This window comes from Argopecten irradians, chromosome 12 (assembly GCF_041381155.1).
Source record: "Argopecten irradians isolate NY chromosome 12, Ai_NY, whole genome shotgun sequence".
NCBI lineage: Eukaryota > Metazoa > Mollusca > Bivalvia > Pectinida > Pectinidae > Argopecten > Argopecten irradians.
The window spans coordinates 33,650,467-33,675,122 of NC_091145.1; the positions used below are offsets into that span (position 1 = coordinate 33,650,467).

Here is a 24,656-nt window from a genome sequence, read left to right on the forward strand (position 1 = left end):
GCAGGTGTTTTAACACTTTACGCAACCTTTTCATACATGTCTGTCAATAGCTGTTGTGTTCATTACTTGTTCGCTCCCAGATATTAAAATATAATGGTTTTAGCGTCTGAGCTCAGTGGCTCAACGGGCAGACTGGGGTTGTACAGGAATGATACAGACAAGCCAAATCACAGAAATATACATATCAATTCAATGTGTAGATAATTTTGTATGTTAATAAAAGAAATAGTTACAAGTATTTCGTTTTGCTTAAGTTGAAGGAAAGGGATATTTTCATAAAAGTACAAATTCTTAAAAAAGTTGAACTAAGTATCTCCTTTATATTTCTATCAAACATTATTATCATTATCTTTCATAATTGTTTGTGTTGATAGTTTTAATTATAAATATCATATTGATGTTCGATTTTATGTCTCTCATGTTCAATAAAATACATATTGAGCAGTTGACTGAGCATATAGAAATATGATCAGTGACTATATATAAAATCGTTAAAGTGAAACTAGTGTTCTACCTAAATATCATACTGATTGTTGCTGTTGTAACATGCATTGGATAGTGAAAGGATTTATATCTTCTGCCATAGATATCTGTCTGATCGGGAATACTTTTGGTGTTGTAAGCATGTGTAAGGAGATAATTTGTTAGACTAAATATAAAACGTGTTTAAGTGAATGTTTATAGACAAAGTTGTGTGATATCACTGACGGATGTGTGACGATATCCTACTACAGACTACTACTGTCGTGATAAGGGTCCACTACGTGAGGACGTGATAGTGTACACTGCCTACCATACCTCTCACATTAATGTTAACATGTGCTGACATTGTATTAGTTATCATTCATTTTATGATAAGGTTCATATTATATCATTTATCATTTACCTTTATGGTAATGCTAGCGCTGAATTGGAGATAACCTTATATTTGTTTTTTGTTTGTTTTTGCCATTGCAACATAGTTACATATAACGTCTAATTTAAACATATTTATTTTATTAATGCAAAAGATTGTGCACATACTACATGTACAACGGCTATGATACTTCATTGGTTAAACATAACCTATTTTGTATTATATACAATTTGTAATTTATTCTTTATTCTTTATGGTAATGCTGAACTTACTTACGTTAATTATTTTTATTTTATTACAAATATAGGAAGCTTCGTACAAATGATCTACTTGAAATGTCTTATTTCATACTACCATAATTTTTGCAAATTGAGATAATTTTGATATTGTCTTTTTCCACAATAAACATAGGCCCAAAATCCTGAACTCGAGTTATCATTAATATTGACTTCTACCTTCACATTCTATGTTAATATAAAATCTAACTTCGTGTAAATGCTGAAATTGAGATACCCTTCATATTGTTTCATTTCATTATAATCTCTGTTCCTATGTTATTAAGCCTCAGTAAAAGCTGATCTTGTGGTACATAACGTTAATATGGTAGGCCCCTCCCTATGTACGCCGTTATACCGTAGATAGTACCTGTCCACGATGATAGCCCGTATCGTAGGTGTTGAAGGTCTGTTTACCAATACCCTGTAAAATCATACCAATTTTAAAGTCAACAATGATGTTTTGCAAACAAAAACAAATCCAAATCCGGAGCTTTGAAATGTCTACATTGGATCAGAGGAATAATCGAACGTATCTCCAAGCGACCAGAGTTAATTTGTGAAATTTCGAGGATCGTCATCTGTTGGCCTCTGATTCGTGAATACACCTACCCCTTGTTTAAATAATGCATGATTAAGCATGCGTGAGACGATTCCATTGCAGCCTTGGCTCTCCGACTAGAACGACGCTGAGCAGTGGATGTTCATACACGCGGTTTGACGAATGTTAATCCATTTAAGTAAGATTGAAAGCCATAAAAGTGATATTTGTACAGCGAGAGGTGGAGCTGAGGGAGAGGACAGACCAATAAAATGAATGACGTGCGTCTACAACACGCGGTCTATCTCTTCTGTTTACAATAACCATTCCACACACGCATGTTAAAACGTCATATTTTCAAACACGCTTGATATGTGTAAAGAATGTGCAAACAGTTGGATCAGGACAAGTTTCATTTGTTGAAAAATCCATTTAGAGTAAGTTGTGATGAAAATTAAAAGGTTCGTTTATTTAGAGATGGCAGTCTGGTTGGATCCTAAGGGAGTTGTCGGAGTGAGCAGTAGGAATACGTACCTCTGTGCCTGGACGCTTGTGTAGTCACCACGATAGAGCATCATAACAGCGTGCTGAATAAGTCGATCCTCATATATTCTGTTACCACTTTGGAGGACTGGGGCTTTATCTTTTAATGAATATATCAATTTTAATACTGCAAATCGGGGCTGGTAGATTTGGTGGAGGAGGTGGTGGTAGTTGTGATGGTAGGGGAATGTGCGAGAGGTTTGTTTAGGAGCCTCAGCACCAGTCTCGGTAGGTCTCTTGTCCGTGTTATAGTGTATTAACCCTAATCACCTGTGTTTACTGTAGGCTTATCACAGCTATATCGGGCCTCGCCGTGCCGTACCCAAGGGCTTGATGAGGAACTGACAAGCCGGACATCATCGGTTTTTATGCAGCCGAGTGTCGGTCAGTGATGGTGGCTTGTTCTGACCTGTGCAGAGACCAACGGGAGATACACGGGAATACTAACCTTTATATCAGTTGTTCCAATTTCCGAAATATGAGAAACATTCACATCACCTAATGGTTTGTTTTGACGAATGGTTAAAAACATGAATTCTGGTTGTGTCGGAGTTGTGGATGTATTTCCAGCAGTGAGACCTGTCACAGGTTATACCACAGTAGGTACCTTACCACAAACTACACACTTCTTTATCACGTTTGACGGACCACGTAACAACATAGAGACAATTAAATGACTCGCGGAGACTTTCTCACTCTAACCATGATCTACAAGATTCTCGCCTACATCGTTGCACCGTTGCTTCTTTCCAGTTGTCTAGCCAAAAGCAAACTTTCACTTTGGATGGATGAAAACCAGGTCGAGCACCTAGTAGGTAAGTAATGGTTAAATAGTATTGTTTGTTTAGTTTTTTTACTGAATGGTTTAGCCTTTACCCAACCACCACTTAAAGTAACTACTACTCTCTTAAAAAACTTCACACGAAATTTATACCACATGGTTCGAGTAGGGCAAAACACACAGCGGAATAACCGACGGCACCACATTGTTATCGTGTGTGCATTTCCTACTCCCAGTATGTACACGACTTGTTTTATTTTCCCAGTTTCTGTTACGATGTTTCATCTTTAAAATAAATTTTACACAAACCATAGAGAAAGAAGATAAACGGTCATAAAAGTTACAAGTGTTGAAGATTTTCAGTGGAATCGCGCTTTTTATCACCTAATCACAGATCGTCTACATATACTGGGTTGTAGAATTAGGTCTCGGGGTTCTCCCACTTTACACTCAACTCAGCCACTGTAGCTACCAGGGTCAGCTTCTCTCTCACATACATACGGACATTCGTCAACAAGTAAATTTCGAAATGCTGTCGATGTTATATTAGAGCTTGATTTTAATTGAAAAAGAACACATAATTCAATCCTCAAACGTAAATTCATATGGAAGTCGATTGCGAAACAAATGTTAATTACAAATCGCGTCGAATGAAACCAGCTCTCAACTTAACTTACATTTACATACATGTAATTTAAATAAACACATTTAGGCAATAACAAGTATGTTACCCTTTTATATTTTTAATGTAATGATTAGAAATAGTCTTCTTTTTTATTGAGTCTATCTGCAAAATTTGCACGACAAAGGGTGAAGATCTGCATACAGCAGACATAGTAACAGGTGCCCGTACAGATCAGTAATTAATGCTTAACGCTCATTGACAAGGAACAGGCGACCGCTTCACAGCATGATGCATGTCATTAACGTAACTCTATAGATATCCAACATAGCTAAACATTTATTCTACTTAATAATAAAAAGTCGTTTTGGTTTAAATGTTAGCGTTAATAACTATAAATATTTATATAGTTTCCAAACATTCTCGATACATATCAACTGTAGTTGTTTCGTTTAAGCGTGCCATACCCTAAAAAGCCTTACTACACATGTTGGTTCTATCTGGTGAAAAGAATATGAGTACTGTTTTTGTCTAGTTCCAATAGTCACAGCATGTTAGTGTACACTATACCTTCACCACAATTACAGTAAAGAAGTTGCCGACAGGTGCCAAACTATGCCTTATTATCGTCGCGGTTACACTTTCAAACTTAATTAAGTTTCCAGCGTGCCAAGACTTCTTTTGTTTTTAGTTAAGTAGAAATAAAACCTCATTAAATTCACTGTGATGGTTTCTTTTCTCTTCGACTCTAACTAAAAAGTATGTGAAAAATGCGTACCCCATGTCAACACGTTTGGTGTAACTGATCCCAAATATCTTTCCTTGGAGATCCCCAACAATGTATATCTGGCCTTGGGGACCCACAACAATTTGTGTCTGGCCTTGGAGATCCACAACAAAGTGTATCAGGGGATCCACAACAGTATATGTCTGGCCTTGGAAGATCCACAATAATGTGTTCCAAGCCTTTGGGATCAACAATGATGTGCTTAAGGACTAGGAGATCCACAGCAATGTTGGTCTGGCTTAGGGAAACCTCGTTACATGTTACCTTCCGTAATTACAAGATACAGTTACAATGTATGTAATACCATTATAAATATACAATAGTTACAAAACTATTATTTTAATACATTTCTATGCATATCATATATAAGTTTTTGTTCAACTTTACATTAAATGTGTATACTAGTAAAAAAATAATAGAATGATAACAATAAAATAACATAAATTATGACAATTTTCCTAGACATTTAGCGAAATGTAATGTAGATAAAAGAATTAAACATTGAAATGATATGTTATAAACTATATATATTCATTCTATAACCTTAAATATCGTGACCAGTTTTCATGAGAAGCTTTAAAAAGCCATTAATACATATAGGGTCACAGTTACACCTTGCTCTGGTGACCTTTCTTTTTAATATTTAACACGAGATTTAATTCATATTAAGAAATGAAACATAAGAATGTATAATTGGTGTAAAATTCATAGATTTCTGTTTATTTCATTGTTACACTTATGGTACGTGACAAGCTTTCTGATCGACGTGTGAGAACATTTAACATATTTCATGGCGGGTGGATACAATGGACCACCGTGAATAAGGTTCATAGCTAAGGAATTTAACTGTATTGTCAATGTTGAATAAGCTCTAAGAACACCTGGAAAAGTTTATGTTAATGTATTAAAAACTCTCGTGACAAGTTTTATAATTGCCATCAATAATGTTCCGAATGATGATAATAATTCTGTAAATGATGAGAGTTCTTTATTTCTGAACGGATAAATAGGACCACTAGCTCAATTCGGTCTTCTCTATTTAATGTTATTTATTGATGTGTAAAAATATAAATATAACATAAGAATACAGTGATAACTTCATAAATTTGTAAATGGTTTTTTTTCGTTTGGTTCGTGACATGTTTTCCGATTCGTTTAGGTAATATATTACAAAATGATGCCCCCACATGCATTTTCATTCATTAAGATTCAAACGGATAAGAAAAACATCTGCTCAAATCAACATAATAACTTTCAATATATAAATAAAATAAAGATAATATCCATAATAATGTGAACATATTTCACTTTTATTTTTTTGTAATTGAGTATTGTATTGAAAATCTGCAATAATTCAGATAAATATAGATTGGTCATTTTAACATACCAATTACTTTAAATTTACATTTTTTTTATTTGCAGGTCTGCGGATGAAAGTGTATATTGTGAGCGACGGGACATTTCCGCATTATCTGCGGACCCCGGGGATAGACAAGGGACTCCAATCAATTCCCTCCGAGGTGGATACGGTGAACCTAACATGGGAGGCAGGGGAAGATACGGTAAGTGTAACATTGTTTTCCTTAGAAAGGTGAATAACATTATGTTTTACTCAGGAAGTTACAAGGCAGGTACATCATTGTCTTCTGACACGGTGGACGCTTCAATGTTATTATTGATGTAGTGGAACATTATCATCAAAGTAACCATTGACAAGGGAGACACCACATTGTTTTTAATAATGTGACATGGAGTGATTGACTTTTTGTGTAATTTCATATAAATTACAATTTGCACAGATATATGGTCACAGAACAGAAAAAAGCTTATTTATTTTCTAGTTACAGAAAAGTTTATTAGTCTTACCTACCATGTTTGTATTTATTGTGAAATTGTCCAGATATCAAAACTTTCTATCGTTTAACGATTTTGATTTTTTATTACCATGATCAGCTTTTTATGAGTATGCTATCTATTAAGCGATACTAAAGTCATCACTGCTTAATATCAAAAACGCTATAAATATAACAATAGCTGTGAATTAAAACAAATTTTAAAATGTGAACATGAAGGAAAAAAGTAGTAAAACATTATAATTTGTTCCATATTGAAATTCACAAACCCAAGGTTAAGACATTTATAAAAAATGAAAATAAACAAATGAAGCGGAAAGTGAATTTTAAAATCAATTTACTGCACGAGTTTGAATTCAACGGACTCCCACATTTCTACTGGGCTGACTCGGTTGCTTGTGATACCACGGATCAACACGGCGTGACGGGGACCTTTAGCGGGGTTAGCGGTAAACCTGACGGCCAAGTACACCCAAACAATACCCTAGGCGATTAAGATTTTTCAGATTCAATAAATCCAATCAAATTTGTCATCACGGGCGGCCTACAAAATATTTGTGGGCACCAGAATTGTGTTTGTACTTAGAGGACCACCTCTCCAGCCCATCAGTGTGGTACGGGTGTCACCAGCGAGCAAAGGGGTCGGGCTTTTCATTCAATTGTATGTATATTTTCGGAGATCAGAGGTTAAGATCATATAAAAAGCCAACTTGTTTGAAATCCGATGTCTCATAGTCAGCTGATTAAAAATCTTAACGATAGGAGCTCTGTGAAACAATCTTCATTCTGCAAATTGTTTTTTTTTCTATAGACGGGCCCGAAGCAAGCTACGGGTAATTGATTTAAGAAACTTTAATCTTGTTGTGAATCTTTAACGATGAAGATAAAATAAAGCGGAAGAAATCTAATACCTTGACCTATTCAAAATGGCTACTCTAGTTGATTTCCAAAAATACGACCATAGTTTTCACACCAAGGCGGGTATCGGATAGGGACACGATAACAGACGCGCTATATAGTACAAAGAAAGTTTTACATTCCTCGGCGAAAGACACTTCACTATGGCTAATTGGCATCATTTATATTTCAGTTTGAAATATCAAGTACACTTGATTTTGAAATAAAATAAAGCATATATAAATTGATCGATTTTTCTACAAATAAACTTGACGTGAAATGTGTAGGTATAAAGTTTATTGGAAATTAACTGTTACTTTTATTGAATGTGTTTAAATGGAAAGCTCTCTAAATATTTGGTATATAAATGTGGCCTTTGTAGGCATATTCCATGGACTCGGCTCAGTCGTAAAATAACACCAATTAACCTCTGTGTTCTGATGCTATATGATTTGGCCACAGGGAGAGATGCTTTATATTTGGTGTCTACGTATTTACGGCTTCAGACCAAATACAATTGATGTATATAAGTAAGATATCGGCGACTGTCGCCTTTTCCGTTAGGTGATATAAAAGTTTATTTCTTTACAGAATATCCTACATTAAAGGCATGGGCAACAAACACTGTAAATAGCTTCAAATTTCATTGCAGTCCATAAGGATGTCTTTATTACCATGAAACGTAATTTCATCACTGAAGTGTATCGTAAAATAGGAATGTAGGCAGTGTGACCAAAAGACTCACCTTAGGTACCAATACGTCATCTCCTTGTCAACTCCCAATCTATATATTATCTAACCATGTACTTTATTCTTGACACTGAAAATTGATTTATATTACAACGGTTTTGTGTGTTCATACTGATACCTTTCCCTCTCTTACAATCACCTGTAAATGTTTTAAACCATTATCTATCCTACATCGAATTTTAAGTTAATGCGTCGTGCTATAAGATTATAAACTAACATTTTTCCTGCACCAGACATTTTTGCCACATTCTTTGTTTCCGTCATAAAATTCAAATGATCGATTCCTCCATGCTAAAGGTCCTATATTATGATACAGTGATTGCTGGAAATGTACAGTCGCAATTAACTCGTCGTATCTATATGTACCTCATACAGTCACTATATAGCCTCTTTCTTTCTACAGTTGTAATACCAATCCATCAGTAGCCCTGATGTCCTACATAAACAGAGTTTTGATACCTGTGAAAAGTGTACTAAAGGAACACACTATCTAGCAGTCAAATCAATGCTATATTTTCTAAATGTATATACAATGAATTCTATGTTCTCGAAACGCTGGAAATTTACACAACAACCACATTCAATTCTGTGTATCATTTGACAGATCTTTTCCAACACCTATATAGCTTCTCAATGAAGAGATCAATGACGGTTATACTTTTAGTACCTGCCAGTGTGTAGGAAACATAGCAATGTCACCGAGCTAATCCGGTTAACAGCATAGCACAACCTGTCGGAATGACCACCTCTATATAAGAAACACCTGCGTTATAAATATTTTTAAGTGATATCAAATAAACATTTTTTACATAATCTGTCCGGTGTATAAATGGCATCTGGCTATCATGCAATATTTCCTTTCCCTTGTATGATCTTTTTAGGCTGGCTTCTCTATATGCAATTATACCATGGAAACATTTCCACCGTAGAGAAATATTTGTATTATCATCTTATTTCTATTTTCCTTTCAATTAGAGCTCTCTAATGCATTAATTATAGCCTCTATGGCTCAGTGTGATATGTTCTGTTTTCGAATATATGTTTTCTGTTTTATTCCGAAACTAAAACACAATAGCCCTACAAATTGTTCAGTTTTGTTTTTGATGCCAAGAAAGTTATCGGATCTCTGTTGAAAGTGACGTCTACGGCTTTCCTTCTATCCCTCTCTCCCAATGGATGTATATGAGGTCCTACTGACCTCTCACCAGGGATGTGTCTATCTCTATTGTACCCGATGACTTGTTCCCTAGTGCTTGTCTATAAAGGCTGTATTAAAGACTACCAATATCAGAACGTGTATTATTAAAATATACAAACCGCATGTACAATGTTCAAATACAATGAAATATCAACAGTTTGCCACTGCGACTCCCATTACTCTAATGATAATCATGATCTGCATTATGAGCCAATAAATGCAGCCTAGACTTGGTGTAGTAATATCTACATAAATAAATGGGAAATTTGACTATATAGCTGAATGAACCATTTTGGATATGAAACTCATGAAAAAATATTTAAAGTGTCTGCATAATTGAAAGTAAACTGAAAAGCTATATTAAAAATCATTGAAATTTCGTTATCTTTTCAATTTTGTATAGGGACTATTTTTTATCACATTGAACTTGGCTGTTGAGGTTAAATGGCTGAAACGGGAAATTCAAATGTTCTCTCGCATCTAAATTATGTTTTACTTTGAACTAGAAAGTAAAATGTAAATATGACAATTAGAGGATTGTAAGATTACATTTATTGGAGATAGAAATGCAATCTGAGTGGCAAATAAATATTCATAGTGCCCTAACGGGCGCTATTCTATTTATCTGCCACCCAGATTGCATTTATATCTCCAATAAATGCAGTCTAACAATCCTTTAATTGTTAGATATACTGCTAGTTACAATCAATTCTTAATTTATCTCAAATCATGATGCCAACTCTGCAAATCACATTGTTTTACCATCAGAAAATTCCAATGCTATTTTGCTGTGGTTTTATGGAAATCCTTGCTAATATAGATCAGGTAGTTAAATAACAGACACCATAAATCATGTGTTTTGATGTAGAAATAGTGACCGGTTATGAACCTTTTGACTCATTTTATAGCTAGTCGATGACACAACAACACTGTCTAGGCTGTGTAATTGGTCGTTTATTACATTAAAAGGTTACATATACGTTTAATATATCTCCGATGAGGTAGCAATGATAAGCGAACTAATTAGCGTCTTCTCCAAAGGTCAGAGAGAGCATTACATTAGACAGATTGTAGTCCACCACCGGCACAGTTAACTATAGTTACCGGTTGTGGGGAGTGAATCAGGATTTACACTGATAATATGCATTATCTGTCATTTTTATAAAAAAAAAATTTGTGTTTTATAATATGTGTAGATGCTTAAGTACTGTAATAGATGAGACAAGGGCATGTAAAGTCGGGTGATTTCCTGATTCGTCATATATGTTAATGAAACCGTGTGTACATATGCGATTTTTCTCTAATGAATCATATACTACCACTACTAATCGGTGATCTGGCAAAGATTTCCACCATTTTTTGCAACTGATAACAGCAAAAAAAGAAGCGAACACAAAAGACATCGTCTTGAATTTTGAATTGGAAGTATTCCATTCAGGTAAATAAAAATAGTAAAGCGATTATTTAATTGCATTTATTGTCACGTTGACTCCTCTTTAGATATCCGCAACAATATGATGTATGGATGTCTCTTTCCCCTTTCGAGAGAAGAAAGGATTTGAAGCCCTAGTTGCACGTGACTGGGTTAGAACGGACCTGTAGGGAGAGTTTCTAGCGTCTAGCTCGCGCTCTCGTGAGTGACGTTATCTGAAAAGGCCGCTGAACCGAATACTGACCCTCTCTTACTGGTTCGATTACAAATATCGATAGCAGTACTTGGTTGAATCTCTTCACATAGACTCGGAGAAGGCTACATTATAAATGTATAGAGGACCGTGTCACTGGTTACATAGTCACTACTGTTAAACCGTTAATGTGTATAGGCATTCTATGGCTTTATTCTATTCACAATATTTTACGGTCAAGTAAATTCTTTGATAAAAATTAAATTAACTTTAGATGGATTTGATCTAGTGGAGTGACAAACGTTTCCTGTGAGATGGCTATCGGTTTGAGTATCGGAGGGGACGGGTTATCGGGCTGGTAATGTCTGTGACGAAATACCTACATCAAATATATTAACACACAATACAATACTTCACACGGTATACGCTAACCCCTTTGATGTTTGTATATCCATGTAGATAAAGGCATTTAAATCAAATATATGACTTTTAAAAGCAATAGTACACATGTTTGTGTATGACTTGCATGATGTTTTTCAATTTACGTTTGAGGTATTTATTGCTCTGAACACAACTTGATTACGTGATATTACCTACAGTTGACCTCACGTGGAATTTTCAATATCGTATTTGCATATATATGTTATCAATCATATTGCATTGTATTTTTACCATTAAATATGTTTTACTTAAATTTGTTTCGTTAAACATCGCATTATATGGATAAGTATCAATCCATTTTGTTACTTTTTATAAAAAATCATTTTACTTATATTTTTTATTTATCATATTTAAGTATTATATGAACTTAATATCATATAATTTTTACTTATGTTTTACAAATATTTAGAAATGTCGAGTTCTGATCAATATATGTTTTAATCATGTCTTGAAAAAGTTATACCATTATTACGTTTGCTTTGCGTATGATAAATTATCTAATTCGATATTCCAATGCTTATTTTAGTTCTAAATGTAGAAATGTACATAAACAATTAAAAGGTTTCACATTTTTTGATAATTGGAATGTAATATCAACAGTTTACATATTATAAGTATGGTTCAATTATAACGTAATATCACTCAATATGCAGCAAGAGTTATAATGTTATATCGAATTCAAATTATAGAAATGAAAAAAAAACGACAGCGTGAATTAATACAAAATTTAATACTTATTCACTTATTTATTATTTAAAATTTCATTCATCTTATCAAATCATTCTTTAAAAACCAGCTTCCCTTGGCAAAACAAAACACAGCCTATTGGCACAGCTTTTACAGATCAGAAACCAGACAGGTATAAAGCTAATTCCTGGGTCTAAAGAAAAAACACGAAATCGTCTGAATCTCCTCAAACTCAAACTCGTGCCAAGTACAAATGTGTTTAAAAATTCATTTCTCTGCGAAGATAAGAAAAGGGTCGACATTTAAATGATATCTGCCGTTTGGATCTATGATTACTTTCCAATATGAGAATTATCGTCTCCCGTTTCCAGCCTCACTATTGTTTTTACTTCTGGAAACCTTCCCTGGAGTAGTCACCACTACTTGCGTTTGTGGCAATAAAGGAAAGCAGTTATAGAATGTTTGGCCAATAAATCGGAATGACGGCGAGTTAAACGTATCGCCAAGGGAATAAATTAGGTAAATTAATGGTTTAGTAGATTTCTGCTGATGGGATGTTTTTGTTTGTTATGACTACAATCTTGGTTCTTAAGATTTTTTTCATTATAAAAAGGTGTGACTCTATTGCTTAAACATTTAATGACATGCGTTAGGCGGTAATAGATGGGGAGGAACAAAATATCTAAGAAGAAAGGGGTACTACTGTTTATAAGATTTCCTCTATTAATCCTAGTAAGATGTCCCTTACATCAACGCCTTCGATACCGACAACAGCGCTAATGCTACAGATGATTATGGAATATGCAGTTGGTACCCATTTATCAGGATACATTGAAATATCTAAGAAAGCCTGAAGCAAAAAACTTACTTTGTAAGAAATTAAAAAAAAATATAAAAAAAATATCAACCTGTATTTTACCCAAGGCCAAATGATAGCGAAATCCCTGTAACGCATCGTTACGTCAATTTAGAGCGTGTTGATATACATTTTGTGATTGTATTTCTTGTCATTAAACAGAACGTTTTTATTCGCTACTGAGGTAAAAAGATATTTCTAAGCTCTATGCTGCAAGAATTGACATTATACGCGTTAGAAATAATGTAAGTTAAAAAGCACACCAAGCTTTGCTCAAGACGAATGATTATATACTTTGTAGATATAAAACCCTAAATATCTCTATGTTTCTTACAATATACCGACGCGTTTAGAAATTATTTCAAGATAAAAACAACTGCAGACGTCTTGCAATGCAATTCACGCCAGAACTCGTAAAGATACATCGTCTTTAGGGGAAGCCTCCAGATTACAAACGTTTCAGGGATAACGACACGTTGTAAATTTTGCGTAAATTACAAACATTTATCCATACGGATTAATCACGTGAATACGTAATGTTAACACTAATATATTTCCGGACCTATAATGAGGAAATAATACTCATTTTTATTTAATTTTTTTTCCTCTCTATATATTATTTTACTTTAATATATCAGGATGCTATGGTAGATAAATGCTAGCATTCAAGTCGCTCCTTTTTTATCATTTTTGTATACGTCCAGAAATCCCTCTAAACTATATTTAAGGATAATGTTTTAGAAGCATGTTCATCCAAAAAGAGTTTTTATTTTTCATATATGATATTAACATAACATAACCATTTGATGAACTTTGTAAACATTAAGTGATTGGGTCCTTACCAACGTAGCTAGACCGCCTCGAAAATGTGATAAAAGATTCGAAAGCTTATTTGCCCCATAAATATAACACAGATGTATGTCATTGATTATCCATTATTTACTGGTTTAATAGATAAAATGTGTACTTTAATTTAAAAATAAAATAAAATAAACCTTTTAACAATCAATATGTTTATTATCTTATCTAAAAATCACATGTAAAACGTAAACATCCAACGTCACACATCTTGGCTCTTCCATCAAGTCAGCTGTTCATTTCTACATCTTGTACTTACCGATACCACCTCAGATTTAGATTTCTGCACTAATGACTGTTTTGCGCAGTAATTACACACGAACGACTTAGTAGATGTCACTGTGAAGTACGGTTTAAAAGATGAGACGGAGGAAATTTATTAATCCGAAAAATCACCTATTTCGAAAAGTAAATGTTGTGCTGTCCGGGCGGTATTGCTTAAAGTGAGGTCTGCAGTAACAGAACACACACATAAGATTTTAATGGATTTTTTAACCAATTAGATCGGACAACGAACTCTGGAAAAGATGCGACAGTTGTGTAGAAACAGCGAGAACATAGAATAAAACAAGACTGAAACACACACATCAATAAAACAGTTACTATATCATGACATTTGTCCCAACGGCGTTAGTTTGTGACCTGTTTATATTGTTTATATTGTTTATATTGTTTGTATTGTTTGTATTGTTCTTTCTTGGAGATTTAACATTTTTATATTTCGCATTTGAAAGCAATGATCTATTTTTAATAAAAATATTCAATATACATATAAAAAACAATATATATATATCCCTTTCGTAGAAGGACTTACACACAATTTCAATATTTCATAATTGTATTTCGAAACAAGCTTACATCACTCTCTCTTACACACAATTTCAATATTTCATAATTGTATTTCGAAGCAAGCTTACATCACTCTCTCTTACACACAATTTCAATATTTCATAATTGTATTTCGAAACAAGCTTACATCACTCTCTCTTTATTATCAATGATCATACAAATCAAACAACAGAGAAACGATCAAGCTTTGTCATGATAGCATATGTTAAATGGTTACTACTTTGTAGGTGTAGTATGATTTGATTGTTTTAAATGGATTATATATATATTTGATCATTTTGATCATATCTTGAGGACGCAGATCATCGTAAGTGCATTAGACATACAATGACATGGATATAATGGTCAAATTGTGATCATTTGTAATCAAAGTATTATAGACAACAAGATAAAGAGCAGTGTGCCACACAGACCTTTATATATGTTACATGATAACAAACTTTTGAGGGTATTTGGTTATTTACAATCTGTATTAAAAGTTTATTGAAAATACTAATGTACTTTCTTCTATTGTTAACGTTTTAACATGACATTATCACGTATTAAATTGAGAAATGTTATTTTCAAATTAGGCCTAGTGCTTTTCAACATTTCTATAAAAATGTACATACAATTACATAATATTTACATAACGCATTGCTTTATTTACAAGAGTAGTGCATTTCTCGACTCATCATGTTAAATAAAATTTAAAAAATAAAAAATTAACATATAAAATTCACTTTAGTGAAAAATCCAACATTTTTCAAAGTTATCATGATTATGAAATTTGTTAATAACATCTTGGAACATTATAAAATCTTTCAATTCATAAATATTATATTTACTACTAAAACCATGTTACATTTCGATATCTTTCGAAAACAATATCTACGTCATGGAATGTCTTCAGCGCTGTTGATTCAGATGATCTCGTACTTCAAAAATTTCCATGTGAATTGTAATTCAATTCCATAATAGTGATCCAAATCCAGATCCGGACTTTAGGAATTACTTAATGCTAGCAGCTTTACATGCCGTCTGTTCCTGTTTAGGCCATCCCAATGTCTGGTATCAGACGGATGTGACACATAGCAGGAACGCTGCACGTGTATGCAGAATATCCTCCTTCCCCTCATTTATCAACAAAGGTGTCCGTTTATTAGCGTTCAAGCTAAACAGATCTTTCTGTAAACTCGCCGTAACATATACCTGCACTGTACTATCATCGAGAATTTGTCAGCGACTCTATTTTGGTTCACACATCCAAACTGTTATATCCCAGACTAGTGTTTTTTCCTGTTATATTATATGAGAATATTCTGCCATCTGTGAATCGTAAAAAATAAGTATGCACGTGTAAATATGAAACTATTCTTATGAAGACCATTACCTGCTCTGATTACATTAGTAACACATTAAATTGTGAATTTTGATGTACGTTAGAAGTGCAAATGCTAATACAAATATGCTTATCTATATATAAATACAAAATAAATTAAATTTGCACTTTTCGTGTGTTTTTGTAAGCTAGTATATCTGCCATTGAAGTTCTCAGTAAGGCAGAAGACAATGGATATTTCATTGTTTCGTGATATATATATTTTTTCGTTTCGTTTTTACTTTTGTATTTTCAAATCGTCCATTTTAAGTTACTGATCTCCTTTTTACTTACTACGTGGTATCTATTGCCCCAGTTTACATTATTCCTCACATGTTGTTCTTTTACGATTATTAATGTATATTTGGTATTAGGTCTAGAATGGTTCACATACATAATAACTGAGTACCACATCGCTGCTTCCTGCTGGTTTTCCTCATTTAAAGAGTCAAACTATTAATGATTTAATTATTAATTAATAATGAGACGGCCGACACCGATAATTCAAAACAAAATATCAAACCAAAAATGCAAAAAGACAAGGTAACAATCTAACCGGAATCTGCAAAGGTAGACCAATGTCATCATTTTAAAGCCGGCCAACCACTGAACATTATTGTCATTTCGCATGTCCGTATGACGTTTGTGGTTATAGCAGCTTAATATGGGAGATAAACCGCACGTTGGAGTGTTCGATGACACACTATTTGTTTAAGGGTGTGAAATAAAACGACGCCTATTTAAAGTGTCAGTCAATGTCGAGTGCCCTGCAGTTATCATGCCCAATTATTTAGAGACAAACACAACACTAACTTGACCTTTACAATTGTAGGGATAATAAGTCAGGAGGTTATCCGAAGTTACAGTGCCACTTACGCCACCTTCCGGCGGGAAGCTCCTCGAGATTATGATTAACAGCTATGTACCATGTCTGACATATCTAAACACACTAATTCTCGGGAAATCTGCTTGGTCATAACACGTCGGAAGGCCACGCGACTCTCGTGCAGACTCTCAAGTGTCATGTTGTCTGCTTACCTTTCCCCGAGCCAGTGAGGTGCTTAGTTCGCTGTGACAAGTGCTGTTGTGAGCCTACTGTTACAGACTTGTTATAAACTAGAACCAAATAACTCGGCCATACACCAAGATAGTAGGACAATCATCCGGACTGCTCTTTATTATTCTTATATAATTCAATTTTGCTTGTTACGAGCATTTTCATTTGCTTAAAAGTTTACTTTATCAGCCCATAAAGAAAAAAAATGGCGTAGCCGTTTGTAACGTTGGTTCTGATCGGCTGAGATGACGGCGTAATGATTTCATAGACAAAAAAGTCCTAAAATGAATTTTGAATATTGAAGAGGTTATCATAGCTGTTAATAGGACGTTAATAAATCAAACAAACAAACAAACAATCGTTAGGTAATTGAATTATAACGATTAGTTTGAATATATAGTTTAGTTTTTTATGTTATGGAGATATAACACAAAATTCTGAGTGTACTCTCATCATAAACCGCTTCGCGGTTTATTTAGAGTACACTCAGATTTGTATGTTATATCTCCATAACATAAAAAAAATCTATTCAAGTTAATTCTTAAGTATGTGTTTTGTTTTCATTCAGGTAATTTTAAACTCTTTATATATTCTAATTGGCGGGTAGTGCAAAATGCATACTCAAAGCTTCTTTATACACATTAATAAATTTTTATTCACATTTTTACACGTGTTTTAAACGTGTCTATTACCGAGTACCGATACACATTATAACGAGCGCATTGTTATCACTTTAGACTTGAAACTTCATTTTTAATAAATAACCACTACCAACAACAAAGAGGAGAAAACTTTTATACGAAATACACTACGAACAATTGATTTGAAAGTTGTTTTTTTAAATGAACGTTTTTGAAGCATTTTTTTCGGAAAATATTCAGAAGTTATTTCCTTTATGATACTGATACCGATGTAAATATATGCAGCTAATTGTTCCTGATCTCTCTCAATTTGCCTAAGACGAATTTTCAGTCCGTCATTGTTGTGGATTTCACTCGCTTTAATCAGCGACATCTCTCTCAATAAGAAGTATTGAACATTCTTGTATTAACTGGATGTTACGTAACACTATCAGACCGTATTATATTGTAAACTAGGGAAGAAGTACAGGGGATCAATGATAGGAAGTAATCAAATCGTTTTTATTGATGATATCAATTCATTACAAAAATATCAAAATATAAATACCACATAACAATGGAATGACTTGTAAAATCGCGAGGGACAAGCATTTTTAAAAGTGTTTCAAGTATTATATGTATAACCACAGGGGATCAAATAATGATGAGCGATTTCTCTGTGTGTGTAGCATTCCATGACTTAATAACAGTGAAAAGTACACCCCTTTAATGGGGTGGAGAGGAGGGTCAGTCATTAGGACCTCATTCTATACATCTACTCGGATTTACAAATGTACATTTCTCTCCGTTGACATTTACCGTCAAATTTGGGGCGTGTTACATTTAACAATAACCATGAGAGAATTAAGAAGATATTCAATCTGTAATTCATTCAGAAGATTTTGACAATTAAGTTAATCCGGGCCTGTCTGCCCAAGACTTGAATACACAGTCCTCCCCCTCAAGGTTAGACAAGGAAGACTGACCCCATGGGGGACTCCTTATAACACCAGCAATGATACATCCGTACAACGACAATTCACTAAATGGCAGTGCTTTGTTCCGACATAAATAGCTGTGTCGGCCATATCATGTCGCTGGAAAGTTTACTTTGTGTAACACTCTCGCTACAGCAACAAAGCTATGTAAATATTGAACATATCTGACTAGCAACCAGCTAAACAATGGTCCGACCACAATACGTGTTTTTCATGACCCCAGTCATTACGGATATAACAGAGTAAACATCATCTTTAGCTTGAAACAATAATGGACCCAACTTTACCATATTAGATGAAAGTGTGCACAGTCATGAATGACTATGGAGCAATTTCGGCAGATTTCAAGTGTTTGTGACACGTGCGTATCGTGTTTAAGTGTATATTGTACAGTTTACATGGATCATCTCGCCTGGCCTTTTAGGTTCACTCAGGAATGCTCTTAATGCCGCAATTTATAAAGGTTCGACATAGTTTGTGTGTTGACATTGTACAGGTGTTTCGGCTCCTAACAGATAATCCCTAAATATACCCGACAAATCCGTCTGCAGGCATCCACTTCAACACACACGGGGGTACACCACTTTTAATTAGACTTAGAATATATAGGTATGGACATGTTATTTGATAGTTTGTATCTATCAGGCGAAAAGAAAGTAAACAGGTAATGATACTCTCATAATATAAAAACTATTATAAGTACCCTTAATGGTTTAGCCAAGTTGTTTTAAAAGCTGCGATTATTTGATATTCCAGATATAACTGATATAAAACTACAAACGATACAATCATGATAACTTAAACTTCACAAGGCCAATTTAAAACCTATTGAAAGGATATAATCCAGTCCTTACTTATTACATACTAGTTATCTACTCCTGACAGTAGTTATTAATTGTGACGTAATTATTTCGTGTCGTTTTCTTTAAAATATCATGTTTTGCTCTTCAATACATGCCGTCACCATCAATATCTAACCTCAAGGTCAGATAATTTTGTAATATGCAAATACGGAATGCACCAGCCATACATCAACAATGATTATGATATTAACAGTCCCAAGAGATATTTGGTGATGGTAATCGAACCGTCTACAAAACGACAAGACTTTACTTGTATCAAATCAGAAAATAAATCGTTTCTAGTACCATCATGATGGTGACTTTTCCACAAATACGGATTGTGCTTTTCTAATAGAGGGAATTATGAATGGGTTATTAATACTGGTCATTATGTGTAAGTTATTTGTCTTCCCGGTGTCAAGAATCCAAATCATTAGTTACAGTGTCCCTGTATACTGTTAGACTAGAATTCATAAAATCTTCATAAAAAGAATTATAAATTAGTTTGGTTTGTTGTTTTGGTCACTATTAAAAGCAGGTTTTTAGAATACAAACTATACTAGTAGGGGGTAATCTAGTATATTTAGTTATAATTATGCTACGAAATATTGCGTGTGCAACCTACCTTTAAAACGGTTGACTCCAAATTAGAACTACCACACGTGTATTTTTTTAATAATGTTTGTGTGCGCGTGACCTATTACACGTGTTCAAATGCTTGTGATCCACTGTGTGCGTTATCATTGGAACGTGTTCTATTTGTGTGCGGACATGGTACATGCGTTCTTCTTTTTGCATATTTTCAATGTTAATGATTTGTCTAGGTGCAGTAATATAGTGACGCTTCATTGTTTTTTCTGGGACGTACAAAACCAATATCGCAATACGCATAGAGATACCATTTTGAAAAAGGAAAACTGAATGAAGGGTTTTCAGAATAAAATACCAACTTATGAAAATGTAAGCGTTTACACATGTAACCTTTACTAATTGTAAAAATACTGAAAGGAAAGGATGAAATTCGCGTGTGAAACACGAGCGGGAAACTCGATCTGTTTTTAAGTACATAATTCCAGACAGCGATATGTTGGTGGGCATTAAGACGAGTCTCTAGTCACTTCACACTGTTAAAAGCTTTATCAATAGACAAGATAGCTGTTAATGAAACATCTCCATTATACCACTAAGGACCTGGCCAACGCCCTCTTACTCTGCCTCCGCTCTTTTTTCCTGAATCTTCTGGCCTGAAACCATATAACCTTTTCATCTTTATGATTGAATTAATCATCTTATCAATGATATAAATGTTTACATATCAAAATCGCTATTTCAACCTAAAAAAAATCCCCAACGAGCTGTTTGGTTACACTGATGTTCAGCTGTATGGGTGCGGAAGTAGCGCGTCGACTGACGAGCTGGAGCACTGTTGACAAACTTGCGGACGGACTATAAAAGATCATTTCTTGATTTTTTTTAAATCATACAAAATAGTACGAATTCCCATCTTGTATATAATATGTTTGATGTTGTTAAAGATCTCCCAGAAAGCTCGGCCTGCCGGGGCTAGAATAGAGCGACTAAACACATTAAATTCTCATTCCGATATCGTTACACTACTGTCAGAAACCTGGGCAATCAAGAGTGAGTTTAGGAGAATTTTCTTCTTTCTACTCAATAGAGGAAGACTTACATGTAATATGAAAGGCTGAACAACTGTTTTTACTCTAGCTTCTAAATTCTTTTCGCGTGGCTGTGTGTTTTAAATTTGAGAGCATGGTGAATTAGTGAATCCAGTGGCTTAGGAGGATGTTTCTACCCAAACCGACAGGGGACTCCTTACTGCAATGGAATACGTGGGTTCACGCTGGGCCCCTAATATGTTATGACATAGGCTGGATAGCCCCTGCATACTCGATACATACCTGCTCGGTATAATTAATATTAGCAAAAAAAATCACACCTTATCAAAGCAATTACTCACGTTGAAGTTTATGCCGGTTCCATGCAGATTGTGTTAACGCGAGGGTGTATATTTGGGTCAAAGAATTCAGCAATTACCTATTAAAATCAGGGTTCATTTGCGTATTACTGTAATTACTAAATTACGAGTTGATATTGTTATTCCAGGTATGCAGGTTGGCAATAAACATCGTTACAAAGGTCTCGTAGAAGTATGCAGCATTGATTCATGAATGCTTATTATCGATTTGAAGCAACAATTCGGAAACGACGGGATATAAGTGTTGCTAAAAGTTGCAGACTGCCAATCATCCTTTCGTTTCTATGTGCGTTCTCATTTAACATTTGAGAATTTAAAACATGTCCCCAAACTGAAACGTTTCTGTAAGTCAACTATCCACCGGTTCTATATGATGTTTCTATTAATCAGCTCTCCACCAGTTCTTTATGATGTTTCTGTAAATCAGCTGTCCACCAGTTCTATATGATGTTTCTGTAAATCAGCTGTCCACCAGTTCTATATGATGTTTCTGTAAATCAGCTGTCCACCAGTTCTATATGATGTTTCTGTAAATCAGCTGTCCACCAGTTCTATATGATGTTTCTGTAAATCAGCTGTCCACCAGTTCTATATGATGTTTCTGTTAATCAGCTGTCCACCAGTTCTATATGATGTTTCTGTAAATCAGCTGTCCACCAGTTCTATATGATGTTTCTGTAAATCAGCTGTCCACCAGTTCTATATGATGTTTCTGTAAATCAGCTGTCCACCAGTTCTATATGATGTTTCTGTAAATCAGCTGTCCACCAGTTCTATATGATGTTCTGTAAATCAACTGTCCACCAGTTCTATATGATGTTCTGTAAGTCATATATCCACTGCCACGTTCTATATGATGTTTCTGTAAATCAGCTGTCCACCAGTTCTATATGATGTTTCTGTAAATCAACTGTCCACCAGTTCTATATGATGTTATGTAAATCAGCTGTCCACCAGTTCTATATGATGTTCTGTAAATCAACTATCCACCAATTCTATATGAAGTTTCTGTAAACAGCTGTCCACCAGTTCTATATGATGTTTCTGTAATCAGCTGTCCACCAGTTCTATATGATGTTTCTGTAAATCAACTGTCCACCAGTTCTATATGATGTTTCTGTAAATCAGCTGTCCACCAGTTCTATATGATGTTTCTGTAAATCAGCTGTCCACCAGTTCTATATATGATCACTGTCACCATTCTGTATGATGTTCTGTTATCAGCTGTCCACCAGTTCTATATGATGTTTCTGTAAATCAGCTGTCCACCAGTTCTATATGATGTTTCTGTAAATCAGCTGTCCACCAGTTCTATATGATGTTTCTGTAAATCAGCTGTCCACCAGTTCTATATGATGTTTCTGTAAATCAGCTGTCCACCAGTTCTATATGATGTTTCTGTAAATCAGCTGTCCACCAGTTCTATATGATGTTTCTGTAAATCAGCTGTCCACCAGTTCTATATGATGTTTCTGTAAATCAGCTGTCCACCAGTTCTATATGATGTTTCTGTAAATCAGCTGTCCACCAGTTCTATATGATGTTTCTGTAAATCAGCTGTCCACCAGTTCTATATGATGTTTCTGTAAATCAGCTGTCCACCAGTTCTATATGATGTTTCTGTAAATCAGCTGTCCACCAGTTCTATATGATGTTTCTGTAAATCAGCTGTCCACCAGTTCTATATGATGTTTCTGTAAATCAGCTGTCCACCAGTTCTATATGATGTTTCTGTAAATCAGCTGTCCACCAGTTCTATATGATGTTTCTGTAAATCAGCTGTCCACCAGTTCTATATGATGTTTCTGTAAATCAGCTGTCCACCAGTTCTATATGATGTTTCTGTAAATCAGCTGTCCACCAGTTCTATATGATGTTTCTGTAAATCAGCTGTCCACCAGTTCTATATGATGTTTCTGTAAATCAGCTGTCCACCAGTTCTATATGATGTTTCTGTAAATCAGCTGTCCACCAGTTCTATATGATGTTTCTGTAAATCAGCTGTCCACCAGTTCTATATGATGTTTCTGTAAATCAGCTGTCCACCAGTTCTATATGATGTTTCTGTAAATCAGCTGTCCACCAGTTCTATATGATGTTTCTGTAAATCAGCTGTCCACCAGTTCTATATGATGTTTCTGTAAATCAGCTGTCCACCAGTTCTATATGATGTTTCTGTAAATCAGCTGTCCACCAGTTCTATATGATGTTTCTGTAAATCAGCTGTCCACCAGTTCTATATGATGTTTCTGTAAATCAGCTGTCCACCAGTTCTATATGATGTTTCTGTAAATCAGCTGTCCACCAGTTCTATATGATGTTTCTGTAAATCAGCTGTCCACCAGTTCTATATGATGTTTCTGTAAATCAGCTGTCCACCAGTTCTATATGATGTTTCTGTAAATCAGCTGTCCACCAGTTCTATATGATGTTTCTGTAAATCAGCTGTCCACCAGTTCTATATGATGTTTCTGTAAATCAGCTGTCCACCAGTTCTATATGATGTTTCTGTAAATCAGCTGTCCACCAGTTCTATATGATGTTTCTGTAAATCAGCTGTCCACCAGTTCTTTATGATGTTTCTGTAAATCAGCTGTCCACCAGTTCTATATGATGTTTCTGTAAATCAGCTGTCCACCAGTTCTATATGATGTTTCTGTAAATCAGCTGTCCACCAGTTCTATATGATGTTTCTGTAAATCAGCTGTCCACCAGTTCTATATGATGTTTCTGTAAATCAGCTGTCCACCAGTTCTATATGATGTTTCTGTAAATCAGCTGTCCACCAGTTCTATATGATGTTTCTGTAAATCAGCTGTCCACCAGTTCTATATGATGTTTCTGTAAATCAGCTGTCCACCAGTTCTATATGATGTTTCTGTAAATCAGCTGTCCACCAGTTCTATATGATGTTTCTGTAAATCAGCTCTCCACCAGTTCTTATATGATGTTTCTGTAAATCAGCTGTCCACCAGTTCTATATGATGTTTCTGTAAATCAGCTGTCCACCAGTTCTATATGATGTTTCTGTAAATCAGCTCTCCACCAGTTCTATATGATGTTTCTGTAAATCAGCTGTCCACCAGTTCTATAGGACACCAGTTCTATATGATGTTTCTGTAAATCAGCTGTCCACCAGTTCTATATGATGTTTCTGTAAATCAGCTGTCCACCAGTTCTATATGATGTTCTGTAAATCAGCTGTCCACCAGTTCTATATGATGTTTCTGTAAATCAGCTCTCCACCAGTTCTATATGATGTTTCTGTAAATCAGCTGTCCACCAGTTCTATATGATGTTTCTGTAAATCAGCTGTCCACCAGTTCTATATGATGTTTCTGTAAAACAGCTGTCCACCAGT

The 24,656-nt window shown here is 34.7% G+C and overlaps 1 protein-coding gene across 2 annotated transcripts in view; it reads left to right on the forward strand.

Annotated features, from left to right (window-relative positions):
• Positions 1-1,826: 1,826 nt before the first annotated feature.
• The window catches only part of LOC138304688 (wnt inhibitory factor 1-like), a 65,180-nt gene continuing 42,350 nt past the window's right edge, over positions 1,827-24,656 (forward strand). The window contains exons 1-2 of one of the 2 annotated variants that reach the window (XM_069244893.1): positions 1,827-3,030; positions 5,828-5,967. In XM_069244893.1, the coding sequence (XP_069100994.1) occupies positions 2,889-3,030; positions 5,828-5,967 (282 nt within the window). In that variant the 5' untranslated portion in view covers positions 1,827-2,888. The remainder of the gene's footprint in view (positions 3,031-5,827; positions 5,968-24,656) is intronic. The other variant, XM_069244894.1, reaches the window with a different exon arrangement.